Source organism: Mesocricetus auratus, unplaced genomic scaffold (assembly GCF_017639785.1).
Source record: "Mesocricetus auratus isolate SY011 unplaced genomic scaffold, BCM_Maur_2.0 Super-Scaffold_100018, whole genome shotgun sequence".
NCBI classification, from domain to species: Eukaryota; Metazoa; Chordata; class Mammalia; order Rodentia; family Cricetidae; genus Mesocricetus; species Mesocricetus auratus.
The window spans coordinates 42884751-42911440 of NW_024429199.1; the positions used below are offsets into that span (position 1 = coordinate 42884751).

General features: G+C 48.6%; 1 protein-coding gene across 6 annotated transcripts in view; it reads left to right on the forward strand.

Annotated features, from left to right (window-relative positions):
- Synj2 (synaptojanin 2) overlaps positions 1-26690 on the forward strand; it is a 103638-nt gene that overhangs the window by 22275 nt on the left and 54673 nt on the right. For 5 of the 6 annotated variants that reach the window (XM_013110194.3, XM_013110192.3, XM_005065914.4 and 2 more), the window contains exon 2: positions 17351-17437. In XM_013110194.3, the coding sequence (XP_012965648.1) occupies positions 17351-17437 (87 nt within the window). Of the gene's footprint in view, positions 1-4861; positions 4902-17350; positions 17438-26690 lie in introns of those variants that run through there. The other variant, XM_013110188.3, reaches the window with a different exon arrangement.

Sequence of the window (26690 nt, forward strand, 5' to 3'; positions counted from 1 at the left end):
CTGGAGCTCCCAGGGTCTTCTCTGATCTGCAAGTGACCCTTGTGGGCCCTGCCTGTACCTAACCCATACTTCCTCTTAACTCTTCAGCTATGGAGACAAGTTTTTGCATAAACCATGTTGAGAGACATAGACAGCATCTCCCTGTTGCCAGGGAAACAGGGCCAGAAGTCAACCCACAGAGAAGTCGTTATAGAAAGAGCTGTAGGTCTAGGACTGCGTTGATGGTGAAGCTGGATGCCCAGCCTCAACCCCTTTGCTGCTGTGGTCCTTCCTTGCCCCCTGTCACTTGCTCAGATGAATCCTGTCCCCATGCTTGGCATCTTCATTCTGCATGTTGGCGACCCTTCTTCACACCTTGGTCCCTACTGCGAATGTCCCTCTCTGCCCTAACCACTTACTTCCACAGCCGCTTCCCGGGACCTCTCTCATCTGCGTTAGACATTCTGCTCTTCCCACTTTCATCTTGGCTGTTGCCTGTGCCTTTGTTCCCCGCTGGCTGCCCTCTTTGGCCCTGCTGGGTTGGAGGCCCCTTGAACCTTTATCTTTGACAGTCTCTCACCCCAGGACCTCTACCTTGTCTTTTCTTTAGCAGGGCAGAGACCAGCCCTGCACTGAGCCCCTCCCTCCTCTGCCTCATTTTCCTGGTCCCTCCCACTTGGCCAAGCCTGGTCCCTGACTAGCTTCTGTCTTTTATGTCTGTAGATTGGAAATGTATTGAGGTGCCACTCTGCCATTGGGGTGGGTATGGTGGTTTGAAAGAAAGTGGCCCCCAAAGGGAGTTGGCACTATCAGGAGGTATAGCTTTGTTGGAATAGGTGTGGCCATGTTGGAGGAAGTGTGTCACTGTGGAGGCCGGCTTTGAGAGCTCATATATGCTCAAGCCATGCCCAGTGTCTCAGACCACTTCCTGCTGCCTGTGCGTCAAGATGTAGAACTCTCAGCTCCTTCTCCAGCACCATGTCTGCCTGCGTGCCACCTTGCTTCCCACCATGACGATAATGGGCTAAACCGTAAGCGAGACACCACAGTTAAATGTTTGCCTTTATTAGAGTTGCCGTGGTCATAGCATCTCTTCACAGCAATAGAAACCCTAAGACCGTAGCTCACCATCCCCGCGTCAAGTTGCCTCTTGAGTCAGGACCCTGAGCTCCCCTCACTCTTGATCACTCTTCGCTTTGCCCCTCCTCTCCCTCTCCCCTCACTGTGGCCTGGCTCTCGTTGCACAGAGAATGAGATTTTCACTGACCAACCAATCCATGCACAACTGCCACCACACCTCTGTCCCCCATGTGCTGTCCATGCCCTCAAAACCCTGCAGTGGTCTCTTCTCACTCAGAAACGATAGGTCTTATCGTCTTATGTCTCACCTCCTTGTTTGCTCTGTGAGCTTTGCCACTGACCTCCTTGCTGGTCCTATACGTCAGGAATGGCTCTGCCTCCGGACTTTTGTAGATTCTCTTCTTTGTCTGTAGAGCTCCTCCTGGATCATCTCTCTTACTTCATCAGATCTGTATTTAAATGCCGCCTTTGTAGTGAAATTATTTCAGACCAAATTTAAGGTTTCATTTCCTCCCCACGTACCATTTCCCACTTCCTGTTTAACTTTTTCACCTGATCTTGCGTCACTGTTTATCTAGAGCAATGGCCCTCAGCCTTCCTAATGCTGCGACCCTTTAATACAGCTCCTCATGTTGTGGTGACCCCCAACCATAAAATTATTTTCATTGCTACTTCATAACTGTGGTTTTGCTACTGTTATGAGTCACAGTGTACATATCAGATATTTTCAATGATCTTAGGCGACCCCTGTAAAAGGGTCATTCAACCCCCAAAGCAGTCTCTACCCTTGGGTTGGGAACCGGTGATCTGCAGTGTGCTTATTCAGCTGTCTGTGTTGACGCTGGGTAGTCTCTGCCCTTTCTGCTGTGCCTGTGCAATGCCCTTGGGCTTTTATCTCTACCAGGTTGGCCTTCACCTGCCAGAAATCATCCATCCATCCATCCATTCATCCATCAATCACTCAGGTTCCTTCTTGGATTCTGACACGTGCATGCCTTAGGTCCTCTCTGGTGTAGACGATCTTTGTCTGGTTCCCTATCCCTTTGCCCAGAACCCACCAGACGCCATCATTTAGCTCTCAGACGTGGGTTCATTGAGGATTAGCACGAGAGGACAAGGGCTGAGAGAGTGGAGGTTACCCTCAACAGACTGGTTGTTTGTGGCCAGCTAGGGGAAGTGTTCCCATGGGAGAGAGAGGCTACAGGAACTTTGGCAGAAGACATGGAAAGCAGAGCATTCTATCTGCTTTTGAGACATTAGGTAAGGAAAGGCCGATGTTGTGGATGGGCAGCCCACAGATGTGTGCTGCTTAAAATAAACGGAGATTGGTTGCCAACAATGAGCACTCAGCAGTGTCCTGTTTCTCTTGAAAATTTTCATCTTCAAGGACACTGGCTGACATCCCCACCTCTTGGCCACTGGGTGCAGTTGTCAATCTGTCCTTATGGGGAGGCTTGTTCTCTGCCACATTTGGCCCCACTGGGTAGCTTTGTCCATTCATTGCCTATCTGGTGCTTGTAGACATTTGAGATGTGACCTATATGTCCAAGAGAAAGGGCTTTCTTTTTCCATCAGCGCTCTTAGGACGATGGAGTTGCTTGGGGACAAGAAGGGTGAGGGCCGATTCTGGACAAAAGTGCTGGAGGTCAGGCTTCTGCGTGCAGGCAGCGTGCAGCGAGGGGGGGCGAGGGCACTGCCCACTGGAGGTGGCATGCATGGAGGCAATGGGGAGACAGGCGTTGAGGAGCGAAGTTTATGGGGAGCCATGCTCGAGGGAGGGGGAATCCAGGCCTTAAAGGAATTGGCTCCCCAAGTAAGAAGGTTACCAAGTACAGGGACTGAGCAGCGCCTCCTAAAGGATCCATGGAAGCCCTAGGCTCCAACACCTCAGAATGAGACCTGTGTTAGTCACCCTTGCGCCACCGTGACAAAATACCTAAAAAAGTCAGCTAAAGGGGGGAATGATTTATTCTGGGCACATTCCGTTAGGGGTTTCAGCTCATCTGGCTTGACTCCATTGCTTTCAGGCGGGGTGTCATGGAGGAAGCCCGTGGTGGAAGGCAGCTGCTCATAGTCTAACTGGCAGAGATGAGGACGTTCTAGGGACACTCACGTCTCTCAGTCTGACTATCCGATTATCGAAACAGTGGACTCCAGGAACGGGGATTTCGTCCTGGGTGAAGAGAGTATACGTGAGATGGGGGTGGGCAGGGGTGAAGATGGAGGTTTCTGTCCCGCCTGGACCGCAGCCGATTACCCCCAAATAAACACACGGATGCTATATTGATTATTAAACTGTTGGCCAATGGCTGGGGCTTCTTATTGCCTAGCTCTCTCTTAATCACTAGCCCATAACTACTAATCTATGTATTTCTACATGGCCTCATCTTACCAGAGAAGGCCTGGTACATCCTATCTTCCTGGTCTCTACATGGCATCTCTCTCTGTCTCTCTTCGCCTCCCTCCCCAGAAGCCCTGCCTACCTTCCTGCCTCTACTGGCCAATTAGTGATTATTCATCAACCAATAAGATAAATATATATACAGAAGACCATCCCCCATCACAGGGGGCTTGCCTCCCTGAAAGATACTTCACACAGGTCTAACAATTTGTCAGGGCACCCTACAGGAGGAGAATGGAGTCCAGACAATCATGGGGCAGTGCTGGGTGCCACTGCTTGACCAGACATGTACATCAGGCCTCTATTCGAAGTTTACTCTCATTTCCAGACCCTAAAACCAGATTGAGATGGGCTTTTGTTTTTGTTTTTGTTTTTTTGGTGGGGGGGGGTTCACCAGATCTCTTTGTCCCTCTTCCCAAGAGAGCTTTAAATAACCCTGCCTTCTACTTTCCATTCTTCACTTGGCTCTTTTATGAGTTTATTAGCGTTGGGTGGCCAAACCTGACTTCAGTCTCAGGCTGGAACTAAAATGCCCCACAAACCACAGCGGCATTTCATGGACAGAGGGTAGAGGGAGTCACGTTGGAGTAGGCTGAGCCCATCATCCAGTGTAACCACTGAAGTCATGTGACATATTAGGACAGGGCATGCAGGTAGACGACGGTCATGTGATGTGAAAGTGACTGACACTACAAGTCAAGAAACCTCAAAGACGCTACCAGCAGCCATCAGGAGCTGGATGAGGCGGGACCCTCCCCTGTAAGACCCTGGACTCACCTTGACTTAATTCACTTTCCTCCCCTCACCTGTGAGACGGGATGTGTTTGTTGTCTGAAGCCTCCTAATTTGTTTAGGGTTAGTCAGTTTGTGATGGGAAAGTCGGTGATTCACCTATAATGGTCACATCCACCGAGGTCAGATCTGTTCTGAGTTGTCATGGCAATAAGGGAGTGATAAAACTGTTTTGATTAGCGAGTCAATAATTTACAGGAATCGAATGGGACAAGGCAGCCCTGGCGAGTTTTGTTTGTTAGTTTAAAAAATATTAGCAAAAGGCTGTCTCAAGTCCTGTTTGTCTAGTTCACCCTCCATCCCCGGGTCTGACGCTGAGTCCACAGGGCTTCCACAGCCTCTCATGGAGTCACCCTCCCACCCACTGAAGTGAGGACTGGATCACACATGTCACATTGTTTAGCAGTTTCCTGACCTTTGTTCCGTCGGCTTCGGTTTATTTACGTAGCTGAATGAACGCACAAAGCCGCCTTTGTTTTGTGGACAGAGTGAGGGCAATGACACTTGGGGTCTGTGTCGAAGGCTTTGTGAAGCTGCACCCCGGTCATTGGTGTCGCTTGTCAGAGGAGAGCTGTTCTACTCCTTGTCCTGGTCCTGGCTATCCAGAATCTGGGAGGACAGCAGATGCAGCCAGGGCTGTGCACTGCAGGTCGGGCCTCCGTGTCTGATGAGCTGGGTTCCACGACTCCAGAGTAGGGGGAGAGGGAGAGGGAGAGGGGGGAGAGGGAGGAGAGGGAGAGGGAGAGGGGGGAGAGGGGGGAGAGGGGAGGGGGGGAGAGGGGAGGGGGAGAGGGGAGAGGGGGGAGAGGGGGAGAGGGAGAGAGGCATACCGAGAGAGCGAGGGGACAGTAATAGATGGTAGGTAGGTAGATAGGTAAGTGAATACTGTGGCAATTTGAAAAAAAAAGTCCCCAAATGGAGTGGCACTATTAGGAGGTGCGGCCTTGTTGGAAGTATGTCACTGTGGGGGTGGGCTTTGAGGTCTCCTGTGCTCAAGCTTCTCTCAATGTGACTGTCAGTCGACTTCCTGTGGCCTGCAAGATGTAGAATTCTCAGCTCCAGCATCACATCTGCCCACACACCACCATGTTCCCCGTAATGATCATAATGGACTGAACCTCTGAAACTGTGAGCCACCCCAATTCAATGTTTTCTTTATAAGTTGCTGTGGCCTGCTATCTCTTCACAGCAATGAAAACCCTAACTAAAGCAGGTAGGTAGGCAGGTAGGCAGGTAGGCAGGTAGGCAGGTAGGCAGGCAGGCAGGTAGGTAGGCAGGTAGGCAGGTAGGCAGGTAGGCAGGTAGGTAGGTAGGTAGGCAGGTAGGCAGGTAGGCAGGCAGGTAGGTAGACAGGCAGGTAGGTAAACAGGTAGGCAGGCAGGCAGGTAGGTAGGCAGGTAGGCAGGTAGGCAGGCAGGTAGGTAGACAGGTAGGCAGGCAGGTAGGTAGGTAGGTAGGCAGGTAGGTAGACAGGCAGGTAGGTGGGTAGGTAGGTAGGTGGGTAGGTAGGTAGGTAGACGGGTAGGTAGGTAGGTAGACGGGTAGGTAGGTAGGTAGGTAGGCAGGCAGGTAGGTAGACAGGCAGGTAGGTAAACAGGTAGGCAGGTAGGTAGGCAGGTAGGCAGGTAGGCAGGCAGGTAGGTAGACAGGCAGGTAGGCAGGCAGGTAGGTAGACAGGCAGGTAGGTAGACAGGTAGGCAGGCAGGTAGGTAGGTAGGTAGGCAGGTAGGTAGACAGGCAGGTAGGTAGACAGGTAGGTAGGTAGGTAGACGGGTAGGTAGGTAGGTAGGTAGGTAGGTAGGTAGGTAGGTAGGTAGGCAGGCAGGCAGGTAGGTAGGTAGGTAGGTAGGTAGGTAGGCAGGTAGGTGGGTAGGTAGGCGGCAGGTAGGTGGGTAGGTAGGCAGGTAGACGGGTAGGTAGGTAGGTAGACGGGTAGGTAGGTAGGTAGACGGGTAGGTAGGTAGGTAGACGGGTAGGTAGGTAGGTAGGTAGGCAGGTAGGCAGAATGAACAGGGTGGACAGATCATGTGGCTATAAGGAGGACTACACGGGGAAGGGAAGGGCCTGGATGCCAACATGGCCTCTAACATGAGCAGCAGGATTCGGGATGCTTTAGGGACCTTGAAGGCCAGCGTGCACTTTGTCATGCACATGGGCACCTCAGGTGCCAGAGGCAAGGGGAATGGCTTCTTTTGGGGGTACAGAAAACCCATTTCACAAGTTCCTGAGGAATGCCAGCTTTTATCTAACTGCCAGAAATCAGTCTGTAGCCCAGCTTGAGATCATGTTTGGATGTGTGGCCTGCCTGTGCGACCTGACAGAGACATTCCATGAAGCTGGGCTGGGGAGAAGACAAAGAGATCTGTGGTCCTCAGATATAAACAGAGGGCAGGAGATCTGCATAGCTATGCAGTCCTGGTCAAGTGTGGTCCTGCTCTTTACAAGCTCCTGGCCTGGCCTGCCAGGAGTCAGAACTTCGACATTTCTTCCTGAGAGGTACATTCCTCCGCTGGCCCCAGACTTTATCCTTCCCCTCCTCCCACAGCATGAGATTCCTGGGACCATCTAGTTCCTTGGGGACCATTGTTGCAAAGAGAGGAACGTGCTTCCCTCTAGAAAACCTTCATGTGCTAAGTATGATGCCACTTCTCCTGACTGCCAGGGTTGATTGGATCTGGTTGTGTAAAGGGTGTGTCTGTGGTTCCCAATCCCCTCCTAAGGGACTAAGACCCTAATTTTACAAATGCCTTGCTTGCTGCAAGCAGCCCCTCAAATGCCAGTGGAGTCTACTTAGGGGTAGGGTCCAGTACCAACTGGTCTCTGAGGGACCTATGATTCACTAATCACAACTTAGGTTCCTTTTCTCACTCCCTACAAATAAATGCCCAGTCAGGTTTGGGGAAAATTAACTCATTGAATTGCTTCTTAATCCTTGTGTCAGCAATCTCCTTGAGAGTCTGTGGCTCTTAGCCATAGACATTTACCTACCATTTCAGTGACTGTATAGCTTCCCACAGCTGTCCCCTGAGGTCTCAGGGGCTGCCAGGGACATCCCCTGCCATCCCAGGCTGGGAGCCCTGTTGGTAATAAATTCACACTGAGGGTGGATGACTGTTTTTCTGCCCAACTCTTCCAGGGCTTTGCCAAGCTCTGGGACCAAGTTCAGTGGCTCCTCATTGTGTTCACATTCTACAGGGACAGATTCAGTCAGCTATCTAAATTGTGTTGTGACTCTGATATTGAGGTCTTTTGTGCATGCAGCAGAGTGAGTGGCAACAATTTGATGACCTGTCTCACGTGTTGGAGAAGGGCGAAACTCCGACTTCTTGTCTGATTTTGGGATCAAGTGTTCTTTGAAGACTTTTTTACTGCCACAGTTGGTACCTTTTGTTGGTGATTTCACTTCCAATAAGGGGTCTTTACACTTATTTTTAAATTTGCTGTCTTTACATGGGTGGCTGTCTTGCCTGTGTGTATGGCTGTATACCACATGTGGTAGCCATGGAGGCCAGAAGGGGTGTTGGTCCTATAGTTACAGACAGCCGTGAGCTGCCCTGTGGGTGCTAGGAATAGAACCTGCGTCCTCTGGAAGAGCAGCCCGTGCTCTTAACTGTTGAGCCATCTCTCCGGCTTATTTATCCAGTCACCGCTCCTGTGTATTTGTGTGTAGGTGTTCACGCAGAAGTCAAAGGCCAACTTGTGGAAGTAGTGCCTCTCCTACGTGTGGTTCGCAGGGATTGAACGCATGTTGTCAGGCTTGGCAGCAACGCCTTCACCCCTAAGCATCTTGCTGGACCCCTTATTTCTCACTTTTAAACGGCCCTGGGGGGTGGGGATCAGAGAAATGGTTCGACGGTTAAGAGAACCTGGGTTTGACTTCCAGCACCCACATGGCAGCTGACATTTGTCTGTAACTAGTTCCCAGGGATCCGGTGGCACCTTCTGGCCTCTGCAGGCACCAGGGACACACGCGGTGCACAGACACACCCATGCAGGCAAAATCCCCTCACACACGCAAATAAAAGCAAATAAAAGGGAAGTCAAATGGCTGTCAGCCCAGTGCTGACAAGGAGGCATTGCCATCCCTTAGGGAAGATCACTTGTGTATAAAAAGCTCTACTCTGATTGGACCCCTTGTGCTGGTGGCTGCGCGTTCAGTGTGGCTGGCCAACAGTGCATATCTAATAAGATTTAAACAGAAATAATAATAATAATAAATAAGATTTAAACAGGAACACACGCACAGCAAGGTTATAGGCTGATGACAACTCTGACTTGGGGAGTGGTCCTAAGTCCCTGACCTTGACCATGCTGGTGAAACCCACAGAGACAGTGGACCCCAGACTGATGGCTGAGAGCCCAGCACGGGACTGATCCAGACCCCTCTGAATGTGGTGTCACTGAGGAGGCCTTGGCAATCTCTGGGGCCTTGGGGAGTAGATCAGCCTTTACCATGGCATACAAATGGACTTTGGGAGCCCATTCCATATGGAGGGAACCTCTCTCAACCTCCCTGGGGAATGGTGTGGGGATTGGGTGGGGAGTGGGGTGGGAGAGGGAGCTGGGATCGACATGTGAAGCAAGCATGTTTCTAATATAATATATATTGGGGGGAAAAAAGACCCTGGCCTTGATCTCCTCAGGAGCACAGGCACACTAGCTGGATAGAGCCATCCCGATGTCTTAAAGGGAACATCCTCAGATAATGAGAGCTGGGTGTGAGGGAAAACATGAAAGGAAACAGAAGAGAAGCTCTGACTCAGGAACGTGACTATGCGTGATAAGATCTAAACTATCGGAATACAGAGTGCTTGTTTGTTTTCCTGCACTTGTAGCAATCGCATTAAAACCACAGGCTGTATGTGCTGGGGCCAGAATATTTGTAGCCCCGGGTTTTGTTATGGGGTACCTGAGAGGCCAGAGTAAGTCACTGTAGATGGAGCCTTAGCTCACAGCCAGCAAGGCTGTCCCAGGCGAGGAGTGGGAGGCGCCTGTGACCTCCAACTTGTTTGAGTTTTCAAATGCGAGATCCACAACTGTGACGTTCACAGAAAGGCAGCTGAGGACATCTGCAGCAGGCAAGCATTTATAGAAGAGCGGAGACAGCAGCTAAATGGTCAGGCAGTTATGGCCTTGAGTCAGGGATGTTGTAGAGGAATTTATGGCTGGTCCAAAGACTAGTTTGCTTAAGGAGTTTATGGCTACATGACCAGAGACCAGCTTACCCAAGGTAGCTTTAACCCTTAAAGTCTTGTAGGAATGCATTCATGACACGGCGTAGCTCAGCATCCCACTATGGTTTTACCATACTCTCCCCTCATCTCTAAATCTAAATAATACCCTATAAACCCAGGTTATAATGTAATTTACAAAAGGTAATTCCTTTTAAAGAAACTGTATTAAATTATTTTGAGCATGTGTGTACATGCATGTGTGCGTGAGTGCGTGTGTGTATATATGTATGTGTGTGAGTGTAGCCACATGTCGTGACACATGTGGAGGTCTGAGAACAACTTCCTGGAATGAGTCCCAGAGATCAAACTCAGGTCACTGGGTGTGGTAGCAAGTGTCTCTAACTGCTGAGTCATCTACTCAAGGTAATTCTTTAAGATGAGAAATGAGTATCAAAATACAAGCTAGATTGCTTAATTTTTTAAAGACGTATTATGTATACAGTATTCTACCTGTATGTGTGCTTTCATGACAGAAGAGGGTGCCAAATCTCATCACAGATGGTTGTAAGCCACCATGTGGGTGCTGGGAATTGAACCCAGGTCCTCTGGAAGAGCAGCCAGTACTCTTAACCACTGAGCCATTTCTCTAGCCCCAGATTATTACTTAATTTTTAAGCTTCACTTTTTATACTTTGTTTAATCGTCAAACCTTGTAAATTACAGCCCGAGTAATGTGACTTACAAGGTACAAAATGATTTATCTGCCTTCATGAAGATGATTAATGGATCTCTCCCTCCTGAGAAGCCTTGGGTTGAGTGTTTTCTGTCCTTTCCCTAAGAAATTCTCCAAATGCCTATGCTTCATTAAAACATGCGCTTGCCCTTATCTTTACGTAATAAGCTCTCTAATTTTACTTCACTCTGAATTTTGAGTGGGTGTCCCTAAAGGGAGAACTCGGGTTACTGGTGGCTCTTGGACCGAGCCTCCCTGCTGCCTGACACACACAGAACAGGATGTATTGGCATCTCAGCCATGCTGATGCTCAGCCTTCGTTTTCAAAGAGCCTACTAGCTCCTCCTACCTGCAGAAATGGAGGGTCTGTCTTAGACCTTACTGACTGCTCCAGATTGCGTCCCACCAGCCACCAGTCTTGGAATCTTTCTGTCCTATTTGGTAGTGTTCACAAGTTCTGCCAAGGGGAAACTGGTGGCCTCCCACTGTGTCTTAGTGTTTCTACTGCTGTGAAGAGACACCATGAGCAAGGAAACTCTTATAAAGGAAAACATTTCATTGGGGGGGTGGCTTATATTTTCAGCGGTTTAGTCCATTGTCGTCATAGTGGGACATGGAAGCATGCAGGCAGACATGGTGCTGGAGAAAGAGCCCAGTGTTCTGCATCTTTGCAGGCAACAGGAAGTCGTCTGAGACACTGGGTGTGGCTTAAGCATATATGAGACCTCAAAGCCCGCCTCCGCAGTGACACACGTCCTCCAACAGGGCCATACCTACTCCAACAAGGCCACACCTCCTAACGGTGCCTTCCTTTCAAACCACCACACACTGCCTCCAGGGCCAACTAGAGAAAGGGGGGAAGGATAGTGAGCAGATGGGCCCGGTTCTGCGTTTCTAACTTATAATTCTGCGTTTCTAACTTATAATAAGAACATGTGATCTTATGGATGTATGTGTTCTTTTTTTTTTTTTTTTTTTCAAGACAGGGTTTCTCTGTATTGTTTTGGAGGCTATCGGTCCAGCCCAGCCTCGAACTCACAGAGATCCGCCTGCCTCTGCCTCCCGAGTGATGGGATTAAAGGTGTGTGCCACCACCGCCCGGCTAATGTATATGTTCTTTAGAGGAACAGTTGAGAGGCTAGGAAGTCCAGTCTGCCCTGGAGAAGATGAGTGGTGGATATTTTGAACTGGGGTGTCGGGACAAGTGTCGGCTAAGGCTAGGCTCAGTGCTTACGGCACTTGTCAATGTTCTGCATACTCACCTGGACGTCTTCAGAGGACAGGAAGCCATGACAGCCAGATTGTCCCCAGCTTGTCTCTACCCAGGGCTGGCACGAGAGTGTGTCATTTGCTGTCCTCTCCCTCTCTGTGTCTCTCGTGCTTCATTCTGGGATCTCCGTTCTTCCTGAAGGTTGCTGAACTCTGGGAACCCTTCCTGGTGCCTGGGAGGACAAGTCTGCGGTTTCTTTTCCTACCTCGGTGATGATGCAGAGGCAGATCCAGCCCTCTGCGTCTTAGGGGAGGCCTGGAGCTCCTGGACAAGGAAAAAACAAAAACAAAAACAAACCAAAACAACAACAGCAACAACAAAAAACCTTAGTAACTGAAAGCCAGCATTTCCCTCAGGAAGGGAGGCAACTAGACCAACTTATTACCCATACCCTTTCTCTGTCACCGAAAGAAACGATAGTCATTTCTACTTCACTTGAAGTCTTGAAAAATCATTTATTTCTCTTATTTGAAATTAAGTTATTAGTAGGCCCTGCTGGGTTTTATTTCTTTGTCAGTAATAATTGTTGTTACTTTGGCTATTTGGAAACGGGATCTCACTCTGCTTCCATTCCCAGTTTAGATTTTATTGATTAAGATGATGATAATAGAACTAATGGGATGACTCAGCAGATAAAGGCACCTGCCACTAACCCTGACTGCCCAAATCCAAGCCTGAAGATTATCCTATGAATTCCACACCTGTCCTGTGGCATGCACCGCCCCCACAAAATAAAAGTAAAACCAGTATTTTAAAAAGATACTGTCCATATGGAGTATATATTGCTACATTATAATAAATTCATTTTGGGGGTGCCAGGGCTCAAACCCAGGGCCTTTGTACATGCTAGGCAAGGACTTTAGACCTTAAAATATTTTTCTAACTATGGGCTGGAGAGATGGCTTAGCAGTTAAGAGCACACGTTGCTTTTGTAGAGGACCTGGGTTTGGTTCCCAGCACCCACATGGTGGCTCACAACCATCAGTAACTTCATTTCTAGGGGCTCCAATGCCCTCTTCTGACCACTGCTGGCACACAATTAAAAACTAAATCCAATTTTTTCAATACTTTAATAACTAGTGTACTGTGCATTCTTCCCGCCAGCCTGGTCCCAGAGCTACGTCAGTCCCATGTGAACACGTAGGACGTTATATTAATTATGAAGCTGTTGGCCGTTTGCTGTGGTTTCTCATTGGCTAACTGTGACTTAATTATTAACCCATAACTACTAATATATATTTTTATAAGGTCTTATATTACCGAGCATGCAGCCTCATGTGTCCTCTCTTCCTGGGATCACATGGCAACTCCCTACTCTTGACTACATTTCCCAGAATCCTCCTCGACTCCTAGTCCCACCTATCTTGCTTCCCTATTGGCCAACAACCAATAGGACAACATATACACAGAAGGCCTTCCCCCCCATCATCTCCTCTTTCTGTCTAAATAAAAAGAAAGGTTTTAACTTTAACATAGTAAAATATATAACAAAACAGTTATCAAGTAAGAACTATAGATACAATATTTAGTCCATTAACATTTAGCAAGATTTATAGCAAGTATTCTGTCATCTATCCTATCTGTGTGAGTCTAGTCTTATATGTGGTTTATCTTTTATCATAACTAAGGAAAACTATAATTATAACTATCTGTCTTCAATGGTGAAGATGGATAATGAGCCACACCAAGTATACTGGGAAGGGGGCTTGTATGATACTTTATTAGAGAGAAGTCACTTACATGAGAAGCCGAGAACTGAGGACAGCACTCTGCTGGTCTCTGACCTCGACCACAGCCCCAGCCCCAAGAGAGAGCCTGATCCCTCCTTCCTTGACCTTTATCTCTGCCTTCCCCCCACATACCTGTGATCACGCCCAAGTGGGTGTGGTCAGTGCTTCGTGAACGTGAGATCTCTACCTACAATTCCCCTTTTGGTCTAAAGACAAGATCTAGACATGAATCAAATTAAATTGTCTCAAACATATATAAAGCATATATACATAGAAGGTGATAAACAAATTATAATCTATCTATATGCTATCCTAAGCATATCTATCCCATCTAAACCCTAAACTTATCTAAAAGAGATGCCCAAGTCTGTACACCTCCTTCCAATCCCAACCCTAAATAATTGAAAACTAACCCTAGCGGGTGTAAGTTATCCTGCAATATCAACAGTAGGGAAAGGGGGTATAGTATTCTCAAAATTCCTTCCTGCTGAAATGGGATGACGATAACCTCATGGGATCCTGTAGGAAGAAAATGTTAGTGTTGTGAAGGTCTCAAGTAGACTACTACAACATTTGTACTCAGTCTCTGACAGGAGATGCTTGATTGAAGTTCTTGACTGAAGTTCTAATGTTGATTGAAACTCTTGTCTGACTCTCTAGCCAGATTGTAGAAGGTGCACCATGTCAGCTAATTAGTCTGGAGTTGCCTAGAGGGATGTAGTCCCAAACCGGTTTCAGGGTGGTAATTGTTAGCTCAGATGCATCAAGTCGGATCAGGTGGAGTTGATGAAGTGGGGCCCCATTTTCTTCCCGAAGTGTTTGAAGATTGCTGTTAGGAAATTCCTAGTTCTCTGTGGAAAATTCAAATGTTAATGTCAACAAATTTCAATTTTATATGTATGCATATTGGGAAAGGCAACAATAAGGAAGATAGTAAATGAGAGGGAAATTAGACTTTCAGAGAAAGAACCAAGTATAAACAGGTGACAGTCCCTAGATTTTGTTTTCTTCTGTCTACATCAATGCCTCCTTGATATAATACAATAACTCTTAGTTTTATTTTAACAGTATTCTTGCATTTAGAGGAAGAGAGCCAAATCCAACTCCAAAGCCAGTGTTGGTTTAAGTGAATTGAAACCAAAAGAGTATTAGGAAGTAAAGAGAAATAGATTTTATAAGGATATAAATTGAGAGATTTAGACGTTGATACCAAATATCGGATTCTTCTTTGTTTGCTGGTTCTTTTTGGCTAGCCATCCTCTCTTTTTTAGGCATCTACACATTCAGTGTCTTCTTGCCTTTTGGAGCTGGGTTTTCCTGTTAAGACAAGAACAAAACACTTCCCTTTCCTTTTGTGAGGTCTCTACACCTCATGGACTATGACTTTGTGGATGAGCTGTCATCTTTCCTCCTCCCGAGATGTCTCCTGTTCAGGTCGAATCTTGATCAACTTTGATGGTATCCAAAGCTTTTCTTCTCCTGCGGAAACAAAGGCAAAAACCCTTCCCCAACATAATACATATCTTTGTTTCCAAACTGAGGTCATTACATCCTTGAAAAACACCGGTTGGTGTACTTCAGAAGTTTTGTTTTCTGTAGTCCAGTGTGTTTCTGCAGCTGTTTATCCTTTCTCATTAGCATTAAGAAATTTTAATGTTAATAAAGCATTATGTAATCTTTGTTCCTCCTGGCTATTTATGAAACATTTCTTTTCAAATGGGGTTAGATCTCTCAACCACTGCTTGTCCTGTGGGATTTTATGATATACCAATTATGTGCTTTATGTTATAATATTTGAAAAACTGTTCCAATTTGCTGGAGACATATGCTGAAGCATATGCTGGAGCACTGTCAGTTTTTATTTGTGCAGGTATACCCATAACAGCCATCACCTCTAAGAGGTGTGTGACAACAGAATCAGCCTTTTCAGAGCTAAGAGAAGTAGCCATTGGAACCCTGAAAATGTGTCTATGGTATGGTGCACATATTTTAAACTTTGAAATTCTGGAAAGTGAAACACATCCTTTTGTCAAATTTCATTTCTATGAATACCTTTGGGATTACTGCCTGCTGATAATGGAGTTTGATTATAGAATGAACAGGTGCGGCAGTTTCTTACTACTTCCTTGCCAAGTGATAGAAAAATCCTTCTTTAAGCCTTTTCTATTAACGTGGTGTTTTTTATGACATTCTGAAGCTTCTAGTACATTTCCTATTAATAAGCGATCAATCTCATCACTACCTTGTGTAGAGGACCTGGCAGACCCGTATGGGATCTGATGTGTGTTTTATATATTTATGATGAGTTCTATTTCTGATAGTTTCCTGCAATTGTATAAGCAATGAAATTAATTCTGTATTGTCAGGAATAAATTCAGTGGTCTCAATGTGTAAGACGACTCTCTCTGCATATTGAGAGTCAGTAACTATGTTGAGAGGCTCTGTAAAATCGATTAAGTACCATGAGAATGGCATACAACTTTGCCTTTGTCCAGAGTTGTAAGGGCTTTGAACTACTTATAATTCCTGATTTATAACCTGCCTTTCCTGACTTGTTTGCATTAGTAGAATGTAGAAACTCCAGAGATTGACATTTTTCTTATAATACGTGGAAGGATCCAAATTGTTTTCTTTATGAATTTGATTCTCTCTGTTTTGGGATAATTGTTACTAAACTTTCCCAAAAAGTTACTGCAAGTCCTTTGCCAATATTCATTATCCTTCCATAAGGAAGAAATTTCTTCATTAGTTAAAGGTACAATAATTTCTGTTGGGTCCCTTCCAGTTAGTTGGCGAAGCCTTAATTTACCTTTTAAAATCAAATCAGAGATCTTTTCTATATATGCCTTCAGTTATTTATTCTGTTTATATGGCAGAAATATCCATTTTAATATGATATCTTCCCTCTGCATTAAAATCCCTGAGGGGTATTCTATAGATGGTAAAATAACCAGAATGCAGTCTCGTTTTTGGATCCACACGGTCCACATGTGCTTCTAGTATTCTCTTTCTACGCATTCTAGTTCTTTTTCAGCCTCAGCTGATAATATTCGTGGACTATTTAAGTCATTGTCTCCTTTCTTCTGACCACTGCTGGCACCAGGTTTGAACGTGGGTCATACAGTGCACACAATTAAAAACTAAATCTAATTTTTCAATACCTTAATAACTGGATTTGTTGTTGATTTTTATGCCAGCTTTATTGAAATGTATTCATATATCACACAACTGATTTCACTCCTACAATCTAATTTTAGAGTATTTTTGCCCCCTTTAAGAGAGACCCCATTAGCAAACCTCCATGCTCTTTTGTCCACACTCAGCCCTGCCAACTGTGAATCTGCTCTCTGCCTCTCTTAAGTTAACCTGCTCAGGACATTTTACACACATGGGCTCTCGGCGAGCTCTTTAGTGATCCACCTCTTTCACACAGTGCAGTGTTGTTGGAGATTCCGGTTTGTGTGTTGCTCTCAATGCAGTCGACGCATCATTGTGAGAAAGGGTCCTTAGACCCACGCGCTCCCTCTCCTGGAACCACTTGAGTTGCCCATGGCATCCCAGTGGCCGTCCCTGTCCGCCTTCCTTCTTGTTCCTAAGCCAGGCTGGACCTTTGTTTAAGTACTGACACTGTTCCTAGTCACCCGGCAGGTAAAGTCTGCGGCTTGCCTTGGGGCTCAGTTACCCCAGCCCTGGAGTCACCCTGACCTGTGTGCTTTTATGGACACCTAGTAGAAGCAGGCGTCCTGGGGATTTCCTAGATAATGCTCCCTATGACTGGCACTTAAGGAAAAAGGGTCTTGCACATGGATTACAAGACCTCGCCCTGTTCTGAGTGTGGGTAATGCAGTGAAGAGTGACATAACAGGCCAGACCCATGGGGCCCTAGCACCACCTACCGCCCCAGGGCTCCCTCCTCTTCTCCAGCCCCCCCCCCCCCCCAAGCTGCCAGCATTTCCAGAGAACAAGCCTTCTGTGCGAAGGTCTAAATCTTTGCATCTCTGCAACTCTGGGATCCTAGAGCCTGTACACATGGTGTCTGTGGGCCGTGCTATTGTCTGCATTTCCTTTCTCGCGTGGGTGAGAGCCAGATCGGCAAGTGAATGAACGGGCGAGCGAGCGTGAACAGAGCCACTTGCTTGCTGATGTCTCTCTGATCTGTTTCTCTCCTCCTCCCTGCCCCCCCCCCCCCAGCTCCGGAAGAGAAGGAAGTCATTAAAGGACAGTATGGCAAGCTGACGGATGCCTATGGCTGCCTCGGGGAGCTGAGGTTAAGATCTGGTGAGTACCCGTGGCTCAGCAGTCCGGCCTCTATGCTGTGGGCGGACTCTGGTGTTAGCCTGGGGAGGCTGTCTAGTTGGTCTGTGTTAACCACGTTCATATTTCTCGGCCCGCTCCTCCGGGTGGGGAGGAAAGAGGGGTGGCAGTGGCCTGATAAAATCACCTGTCTGCTGCATGGTTCCCAGCCCTGGGTGCTGGGAAGTTTACCTGATAAAGTCACCTGTCTGCTGCATGGTTCCCAGCCCTGGGCGCTGGGAAGTTTATCTGCCTCATTGTCTTCCGGATCTAAGTGCCCCCCCCAGGTGGTCGGGCATCTGTTCTGGCATCATTCGTGGTTTTCAGGGCATCAGCCTCATTAGGTGTGTCTGGTAGGTAGACTTGGCTCAAACCATCACCCCTGGCAGCATCACTGGACATCCTGGGTGTATTTGGAGAGAGGAAGGGCTGGTGCGGTGGGGGGGGGCAGGAGAGAGAAACTGCGACACTCTATGTGGGAGTGAGAGAGAAGGCAGCTGCTTCCAGTGGGTCTGACGAAAGACAGAGCACACAGGAAGAAGTGGGCAGCTCCGCAGCACCTGTCCTGCGGCCATCCTCCCGTCCCTCCCGGGGAGGAAAGCAGGCTGTTTTTGTTGGTCCCACGTGTCATCAAAGACCAGGTTATGGAGTCTAATGGCCTTTCCAGCCAAGGCCAGAGCACGGGTGACATTCCTGATGGGATCTGCTGGGAGACTTCCAAATTCAGGTCTTGGGAGTCTTTTCCTGAGCCAAGCTCGTGAAACTTCTCCACAGCACACAGCCTCCGCAGCACAGGGCTGGCCAAACAGCGTGGATACGCTTGCTGCCACCATTTCTGCGGTGTGGTGTTTTCTCCCCGACTAGATATGATGATTGGACTCCTTATTTCCAAATCGGAAATGTTTAGGAAAAGCATTGGGTACTCACATGACAAAATGGCCTTCCTAGTCTTGTGCCAAAGACTGGACATAGGTTAACATGTTCAGCATCATCCAGTGCCATCATCTCCCTGTTTACAGAGGAGAAAGGAAACAGGTTCAGAGAGTTTCCTGACTCACCTTAGGTCGAAGAGTTCAGCTGGGATTCACAACAAGCCCAGCTGCCTCCAAATACTCGCTTTTTCACGAGAATGTGAGTCGATGGGGTTTGGGCTGGGCTTTGCCTCTGTGGAATCTTTCTGAGGTTATGGACCCCTGGACCCCTGAACTTCCACTGGGAGGGCTGTAAGGGGGTGGATTACTCGGGGTGGTGCTTCCCCTGCACTGTCCTGTGATCCGGTGGCTTTAGTGTTAGCCTGCTCCCCAGGGAGCAGATTGTCATCCTGCCTACACACAGAAGGGAAGGCCTGGCAGCTGCCCTCTTGCGCCCTTCTCAATCCCCTTTCCTCTGATGTAACGCCCTGGCACTTGGCATGGCCCATAGTCCAGTCTTAAAGGTGCAGCTGGCAATTGTTTGGAAGACAAATGGATGAGACGTTTATACCCGACGGGGACTTGGACTCGGGGAAGCACAGTAACTGACACTGACACCAGTATGAGTTGCTTTCAAGTGGGACACAGATTTTACACATGTGCTCTGTGGCATGGCAACCTATCATCTCGTGCGTCTTTCTGTTAGGGGCCGGAGTCCAGGGACGGGAAGAGTGACACATGATTCCTTTCACTTTCTCACAGGACAGGGATGTTCCTGAGCTGTGAGGTGAGGTCAGATAGTGGGCATTGGTTCTGGGTAGGATGGGAAAACCCCCTAAGGAATCCTTGTCTGGGTAAGCCTGGCTATCCGTGGGGTCCACTGCAGGGGGAGGAGTGGCCGAGCGCCCTGCCTCCAAGCTGGCCAGGTCTGTCCATCCTCTTCAGCTGGAACCCCAGTACCCCACCCCTCTCTAGGGAGTGAGTGGATACAGCCTCTCGTTGGGCCAGGCCAGACCAGTCAGCCGAGCAGGATGCCTGATCAGCGGGAGGCTTGAGTAAATGATGAAGCCACCAGCATGGTTTCTGATGTCCTCCCAGATCCCGAAACTGCCTTCAGGAGTCCCCTACAGAGCTGGCTGCAAGTCTGTCTGAACCTGGTGAGGAAGTTTGACCTTAGGTGTGTTGGAATGGTTTGGCCTCCTGTCAGCACATTCTGGAAAGTGTGTTGGTGTATCTGGAAGGTGGGAGGATTGGACATTAAAACCAAGCCTTTCCAACCACCCCACTTCGGTGTGTTCAGAAAGCACTGGCTTGCACCCAGCATTACTCACCCCTATGTCTCCCTGACCCAGGATGTTTTCCTCTGTGCTTCTCATTTTCCAGTGTTTGGGGCGTTGGAGGATGGTACCCGCTGAGGTGTGGCTTCTGACTGTTTTCCTCTTGGGGTTTCAGTTCATACAAAGTTAAAGTTCAGTCCTTTGAAGGAAAATAGGCATTTGTGTTAAAAATTGAGAAAGAGTTGAGGTTGCCTAGAAGCCCATCCCCAGTAGCTGTGAGCTGCCTGGCTCGCATACAGTGCTCAGCATGGAAAGTGAATTCAGCAGAAAGAAGAGCCCACACCCATGGTCCCGGGGGTTTGCTTCTCCCTTGACCGGAACTCTCAGGACCTCCCTGTTTCCTAGCTTCAAGGACCATTCAGACCCCCGTCTGGAATGGATTGTGTCTCCTGGCGCTCTGCAGAGCCCAGCCTGTAAACAGGCAAACGACAGCCCTGGAGATTCCCCACCAGACCCCTCTTCACCGCCGGCCAGCCTTCTGTCCTGGTTACCTTCTCTAGGACAATTTGTTCATCTGTTAAAGCACAGAAACCGCCTCCTCTCTCCCCCACATAGCTAATGCTTTTTTACATTGCATGTGCTTATTTATATGTGTGTTATTTATTTAGTGTGTCTGTGTGTGTGCCGTGTATATGCATGGCGTTTGTGTTGCGGTCAAAGGACAGCATGCAGAAGTTGGTTCTCTCCTTCTGCCATGCAGGAACCTGAGCTAAGGTCATGGGCTGGTTGGTTTTGTCAGCTTGACACAACCTGGGTATGTCTGGAAAGAGGGGGTCTCAATTAAGGAATCGTCTCCACCAGACTGGCCTGTGGGAAAGTCATTGGGGCATTTTCTTGACTGCGGATTGATGCGAGAGGCCCCAGCCCACTGCGGCAGTGCTGTCCTTGGGCAGGTGGCTCTGGGCTGTAGAAGAAAAGTAGCTGAACAAACCAGAGGGAGCAAGCCAGTGAGCAGCATCCTCCGTGGCCTCTGCATCAGCTCCTGCCTCCAGGGTCCCTCCTTAGCTCCCGCTGGTGATGGTATGTAAAGTATGAAGCGTAACAAACCCATCTCCGGCTTGATCGTGGTCATGGTATTTAACACGGCTTGGTCGTGGTCGTGGTATTTAACACGACTCCACAAAGCAAACTAGGATGAGTCACCAGACACGGAGGCAAGTTCTTTACTGGACGAACCGTCTTACCAGCCCTCCACACAGATGGCAGCTTTTTCTTTTTAAATTAGCATGTACACACATGCATGCCACGACATAAGTGTGGAGATCAGAGTCAACCTGCAGGAATTGGTGCTTTCCTTCCAGCATGTAAACCCCGGGAACTGAACTCAGGTCAGCAGGCTTGGAAGCAAGTCCCTTTACCCGCCGAGCCAGCTCATCAGCCCCCATACAGCTTTTAAGAGTTCATGCCGGGCAGTGGTGGCTCACGCCTTTAATCCCAGCACTCGGGAGGCAGAGGCAGGCGGATCTCTGTGAGTTCGAGGCCGGGCTGGACCGATAGCCTCCAAAACAATACAGAGAAATCCTGTCTCGAAAAACCAAAAAAAAAAAAAAAAAAAAGAGTTCTTTATGAGGGGGTGAACATGACAGCCTTGAAATCTGTGAGTGCCCCTCGAAGTCCAAGGAGGTTAGTCATGTGACAGGGTGTGTTATGGGGACAGTGGCCATCCTGAGACTAGAAGGAGGGAACCTGTGCCCCCTCCCCCACTGCATCCAGAGAACCTCTGCTGTCCTTTCCTCTTTCTCTGCCACAGCTGGAGTGTGAAGGCTACTTTGAGAAGACCACAGGCCAGGCCGCTGGCTCCGGCAACTGTTTCCTCGACTTGTCCCAATACAGGCTCACAGAGGTCACTCAGAAGGTGATTTCTCTGGAGAGGGATGTCTGAGTCACTAACCTTTTTTTGTTTTGACTTTTGACACAGGGTTTCTCTGTGTAGTAGCTCAGCTGTCCTGGAACTCGCTCTGTAGACGGGGCTGGTCTGGAACTCACAAAGATCCTCCTGCCTCTGCCTCCCCAGTGTTGGGTGTAAAGGTGTGTGCCACCACCACCCAGCTGTCACTAAGTTTTCGAGATTCAGGACATTCCATGGTCCTATAGCAAGTCTTTAAATGAACTGGCTGTTGTTGGTCTTTGAATAGTTTATTTTGGTACTAATACCCAGGAGTGTGTTGGCAAATGCTTGGTGTCCAACTGTGGGAGTGGGGACTCTGGGGGAGAGTGTCTGCCGATTTCTCTGGTGTAAATATGCTAGTCTAGGATGATTTCGTATTCCTCTCTGGTGTTGGATAGCACCATGCGCATGTGCTCTCCCAAGCTGAGAGCCCGGCTGCTGCGCAGGAGTCAGTGTCCTGCTTCTGTGCTATGCAAGCAGAGGGAAGAGGGACCGGAGACAACACCATCGAGGCCCACAGCTCTAGATCCCAGCCTGTTAGTGGGGAGAGGTTGGGACACTCACAGAGGGTAAGCAACTTGTCGGAGGCCCAACATGCCAACATGCCTCAGGAGGCGCATAGACTCCACAGCCCCAACTAAGCTTTCTCTCTCCCTCCCTCCCTCCCTCCCTCCCTCTCAAGATTTATTTATTTATTATATATACAGTGTTCTGCCTCCATGTACACCTGAAGACCAAAGGAGGGCACCAGATCTCATTATGATGGTTGTGAGTCACCATGGGGGTGCTGGGAATTGAACTCAGGACCTCTGGAAGAGCAGCCGGTGCTCTTAACCTCTGAGCCATCGCTTCAGCTCCTAAGCTTGTTCTTTAACCTTGCTATAAGATCCCCTCTGGTTTCAGGCCCCTGAATTTGGCCTCCATTGGCCATTCCTGAGACCTTGTGGGACCTAGATGCTGAACCTCTTTGCTTGTTGGTATCAGATCTTACTTCTCGACAGCAAAGCCCCGTTTCTGTAGTCAAGCTGTGAGCCTCAGGGGAGGCCTCATCCATCCGAGGCCGGCGAACCCCTGTGGCCTCGCTCTGACCCACAGTGTGCACCTCTGTGGTATTGCCAGCCTAGGCCACCCTAACAGCTGGGCAGGAGCCAGTGACCTCTACCAGTTTACTGCTGGGCTTGAGTCTGAACCTTTTCTTAAAATCTACAGCTTGTGGAGCACAAATAAGGGGTGTTGATCAAGGGTGGGTAGGATGGAGTCAGGCCAATCTGCCAGTCAGGCTTGCTTTGTCGAGCAAGGCCAGGAGAGGCCTTGGTGCCTAACATGGTTCCCCAGGTCCATGTTCCTCTATGGCCACAGAGGAGCATAGATATGTGGGCTTCTACAAAGGCCACTCCCAGAGCTCAGCAATTTGTAGTAACTGATCTGTTTAGGAATGTGTTCCTGTGTCTGACCCATAATCCTCTTTTTTTGGTTTTTCGAGACAGGGTTTCTCTGTATTGTTTTGGAGGCTGTCCTGGAGCTCACTCTGTAGACCAGGCTGGCCTCGAACTCACAGAGATCCGCCTGCCACTGCCTCCCGAGTGCTGGGATTAAAGGCGTGTGCCACCAACGCCCGGCTTGTCTTTCATTTTAGTAATCATTTTCTCTCATCCGAATGTTACCATGGTGTCCTGCTCTGGAAGTGGTGAACTAAAGCGTAGTTCAAAACGTTGCTGTCACTATTGCTGAAGTCAGCCATGTCAGTGGCTCCTGCCATTCATCTGTAAGTCGGCGACTGCCCAATGTGATTGTTCTTCTCCTAACTGAAGAACTTGATTGGTATAATCTGTCAGCATTCACAGTAGTTTTGCTGATAAGTTACTTACCATTCCTTTCTAGTACCAACTAAGGAGCTTGAGGAGTTGAGTGACATTTCTATAATTAGACTTCTTATTTCCAACTATTCATCAACATGGACAGTTTTCAATCATGTTTATATCTACAAGAATGGAAAATAGATGGACCAGAGAGAGATGGCTTAGTGGTTAAAGTATGTACTGCTCTCCCAGAGGACCCAGGTTCAGTTCCCAGCACCCACATTTATGGCTCACAACTGCCTGAAATTCTGAACCCAGGGGATCTGACACCTCTGGTCTCTGTGGATGGGACACGCACACGCGTGTGCACACATGCACAGACACACACGCACATGCACGCACACACACACCACACACTACACACACACACACACACACACACACGAAGTAAGCCTTTAAAAAAGAAAATCATAACTAGAAATGGTGCAGTCTACTGTCCTTCCATCAATCCATAATATTTACCATCTCGTTATAAAATGTCTTCGCTACACATCTTTACGTTTTATGCTAAATGGTTATTTACCAAAATGTTTCGTTTACATTTCACTGTTGATACTGTTTGGCCAGTTTGGGACTGCAGTGATAAATCAGAAACTGGTTAACTGCCAACTTAGTAGGAGGGAGACCGCAGAGCTCAGAGTGTGCTCTGACGGGGTGACAGTCTGCAGGACAGAGGGTTCGAGTGAGGTTGAAGGGGCCCGCGTGCTCAGGGGGAGCATGCTCAGGGGGAGCATGCTCAGGGGGAGCGTGCTCAGGAGGTCATAAGCATGCATTGGGCACTGGCAGCAAAGGTTCTAGCCATTTCTTTTTCCCTGTCAGCGCCTAGAATGTGCTGCAGAATGTGCTACCAGTCAGCTGGAAACGTCCTTCTGCTCTATGCAGATAGAAGTCGTGGGCACCCAAGGAGATTGTGGGCAGGCATGGAGCAGAAGCTCTTCAAGAGCTAGTCAGTCTTGGGAGGCCTTCTGTGTCCTGCATTGGACAGCGCTGATGGATGGCAGCAAGAAGGTGGGAGCGGCAGCAGGTGGCGCCCTCTAGTGTTAGGGCTGTCATGCTGGCCTTCTGCAGCATCAGGACCCTTAGGCCTGCAGGAAGTCATCCAGCTTCCTTAACCCTTTGCAGCAGCTGACACTGATGTTTGTGGCAGGCCTAGGCCTCGTGATTCTTCAGCCCTTGACAGCAGGTGGTGCCATGGCTCCCAGGCCTTGAGTGTCTGAGGGCTTGGCAGCTCCGGGACTCTTCCAGAGACTTCAGTCTCTATACTCGGGCCCTCTATAGCCTGCCCTCCTTTGCTCCCAGCCCTCCATCCTCGTGGGGACCACTGACTGCCGTCTCCCCTATTCCTGTCCTGGCTGTCTCTCTGTCAGGCAGCCGCACGTTGTCTTGCTGCTATTGCAGTTTGGTCTGCTGCCTGCTTGGTCTGTGACTGCCGCAACCTGTTGTCCCTTAAGGGAAGTCATCCATGGGGCTAGTGCTTACTTATAACACCGAGGGCCAGCAGCACAGGCTCTCCCAGCCCGCTCACTGTGAGCCAAGGAGGGTGTTTAGGCCAATCGGGAGACACCTCACTCGTAAATTAAGATGTGTGTTTGTACCAATGGCAGCGTGCTTTGCATATGAATGGAAGTGAGTGTTTGTGCTAACCACTGTATTGTCCCTTTTGTACCAATCACAGCAATCCCTTAGGTAGGCCACTGGGAAAGAGCCTCTCTGTCCTTGGTGGAAGTGGTTACAGTATTATCTATGATGCCTATGATAGCAAAATAAGTTGGGAATGAATGCCTCCGAACCGTCCTGGAGGAGGCTGTGCCTCCAGGAGCCAGAGCCACAGCTGTGATCCCACTGTAATTTATTCCAAGGCATCTGTGGTGTCTGTCTTCAAAACAGCTGACATTAGCGCAAGGGTAATCCACCAGCCATTTGAATGTCTTTCTGCTCAAGGCAACAAGAAAGAATCCAACAGCCGCCAATTAGTCAGACTGCCCATCCCCACTGCCCTTATCTATTTATAGGAAAATGAATGCCAGGATTCTTACAATAAAAACTCAAATAATTTTTGACATTAATTGTGATTTTAAAAGATTTCTAACAGTGCTTAGCCCCTGGCCAGTGCCTAAGAGAGCACTAATCTCCATCCGCTGTTGCAATATTACTTTTAAGATGCAGGTGAGCAGGCAGTGGTGGTGCACACCTTTAATCCCAGCACTCAGGAGGCAGAGGTAGGCGGATCTCTGTGAGTTTGAGGTCAGACTAGTCTACAGAGCCACACACAGAAACCTTGTCTTGAAAAAGAAAAAAAAAGATGCAGGTGTACACTTGGGTATGCATGATTTGTTTGTTTGTTTGTCTGTTTGCTTATTGGCTGCCATAGCAAAGTTCCAGAGAGAGCTGTGACCATGAACATTGGACCTGTCTATCTTGTAGTCTAAGATTAAGGTATCAAAAGGCCAGGGGCAGGCAGACCCCAGGCTTTAGGAAAACCCATGTTTGCAGCGGGGTTTCAACCCAGAATAGTGTGCCTAGGCCATGGTTTAGCTCCCCTGGGGACCTTGCATGTGAAATGGCAATGGTGGCCCTCAAGAGCAGTGTCGTTAGGCCCATTGTCACACTACCAATCAGGAGCATGGCGAGTGCCTGCTGTAAGCAAGGCTTTACCCGAGTAGCTCGCCCAAGCCAGAAAGTGGATTCAGACGATCCAAGCTCCCCTTCTTAGTCATCCCTGGCTTCTTAGCCTCCAATGCCTCCTTTTCCCACTCTATAAAATGGGCTGACAGTGTGATCATTGTGACGACTGTGTCACTGTTTGTATGGCACCTGGTGTCCTGTGTGTCAGCCATATTGAGATATTTGGCTCTGCTGTACACCCCAGGTATACACCAAGGGCTCCAATTTACCTGTACTTCTGTAGCCCTGCCCCAGATGAAGGCATCTTCCTGTGGTAGCCCTGTCCCTTGTCATTCTCTGTAAGAGCCCTCTTTCCCCTGCCACATAAGCCCTCCTCCTCCTCCTCTTCTTCATTGAGCCCCCAGCCCAGACCATGGGGGCCTACCTTGGCCACGTGTGCAAAGGGACATTGCTGGATACTGTTTTTCTCTAGCTCCTCAGTTCCGGCAGCCAGGTGCCAAGGCTGTGGACTGTCTCAGCCCCACTGAAATTCACCTGCCCTGCTGGGAAAAACCTCACCTTAACTGCTTCGATAGCCCAGCAAAACTCTGGTTCTTTTGTTTCAAAGTGGCCTCCTGA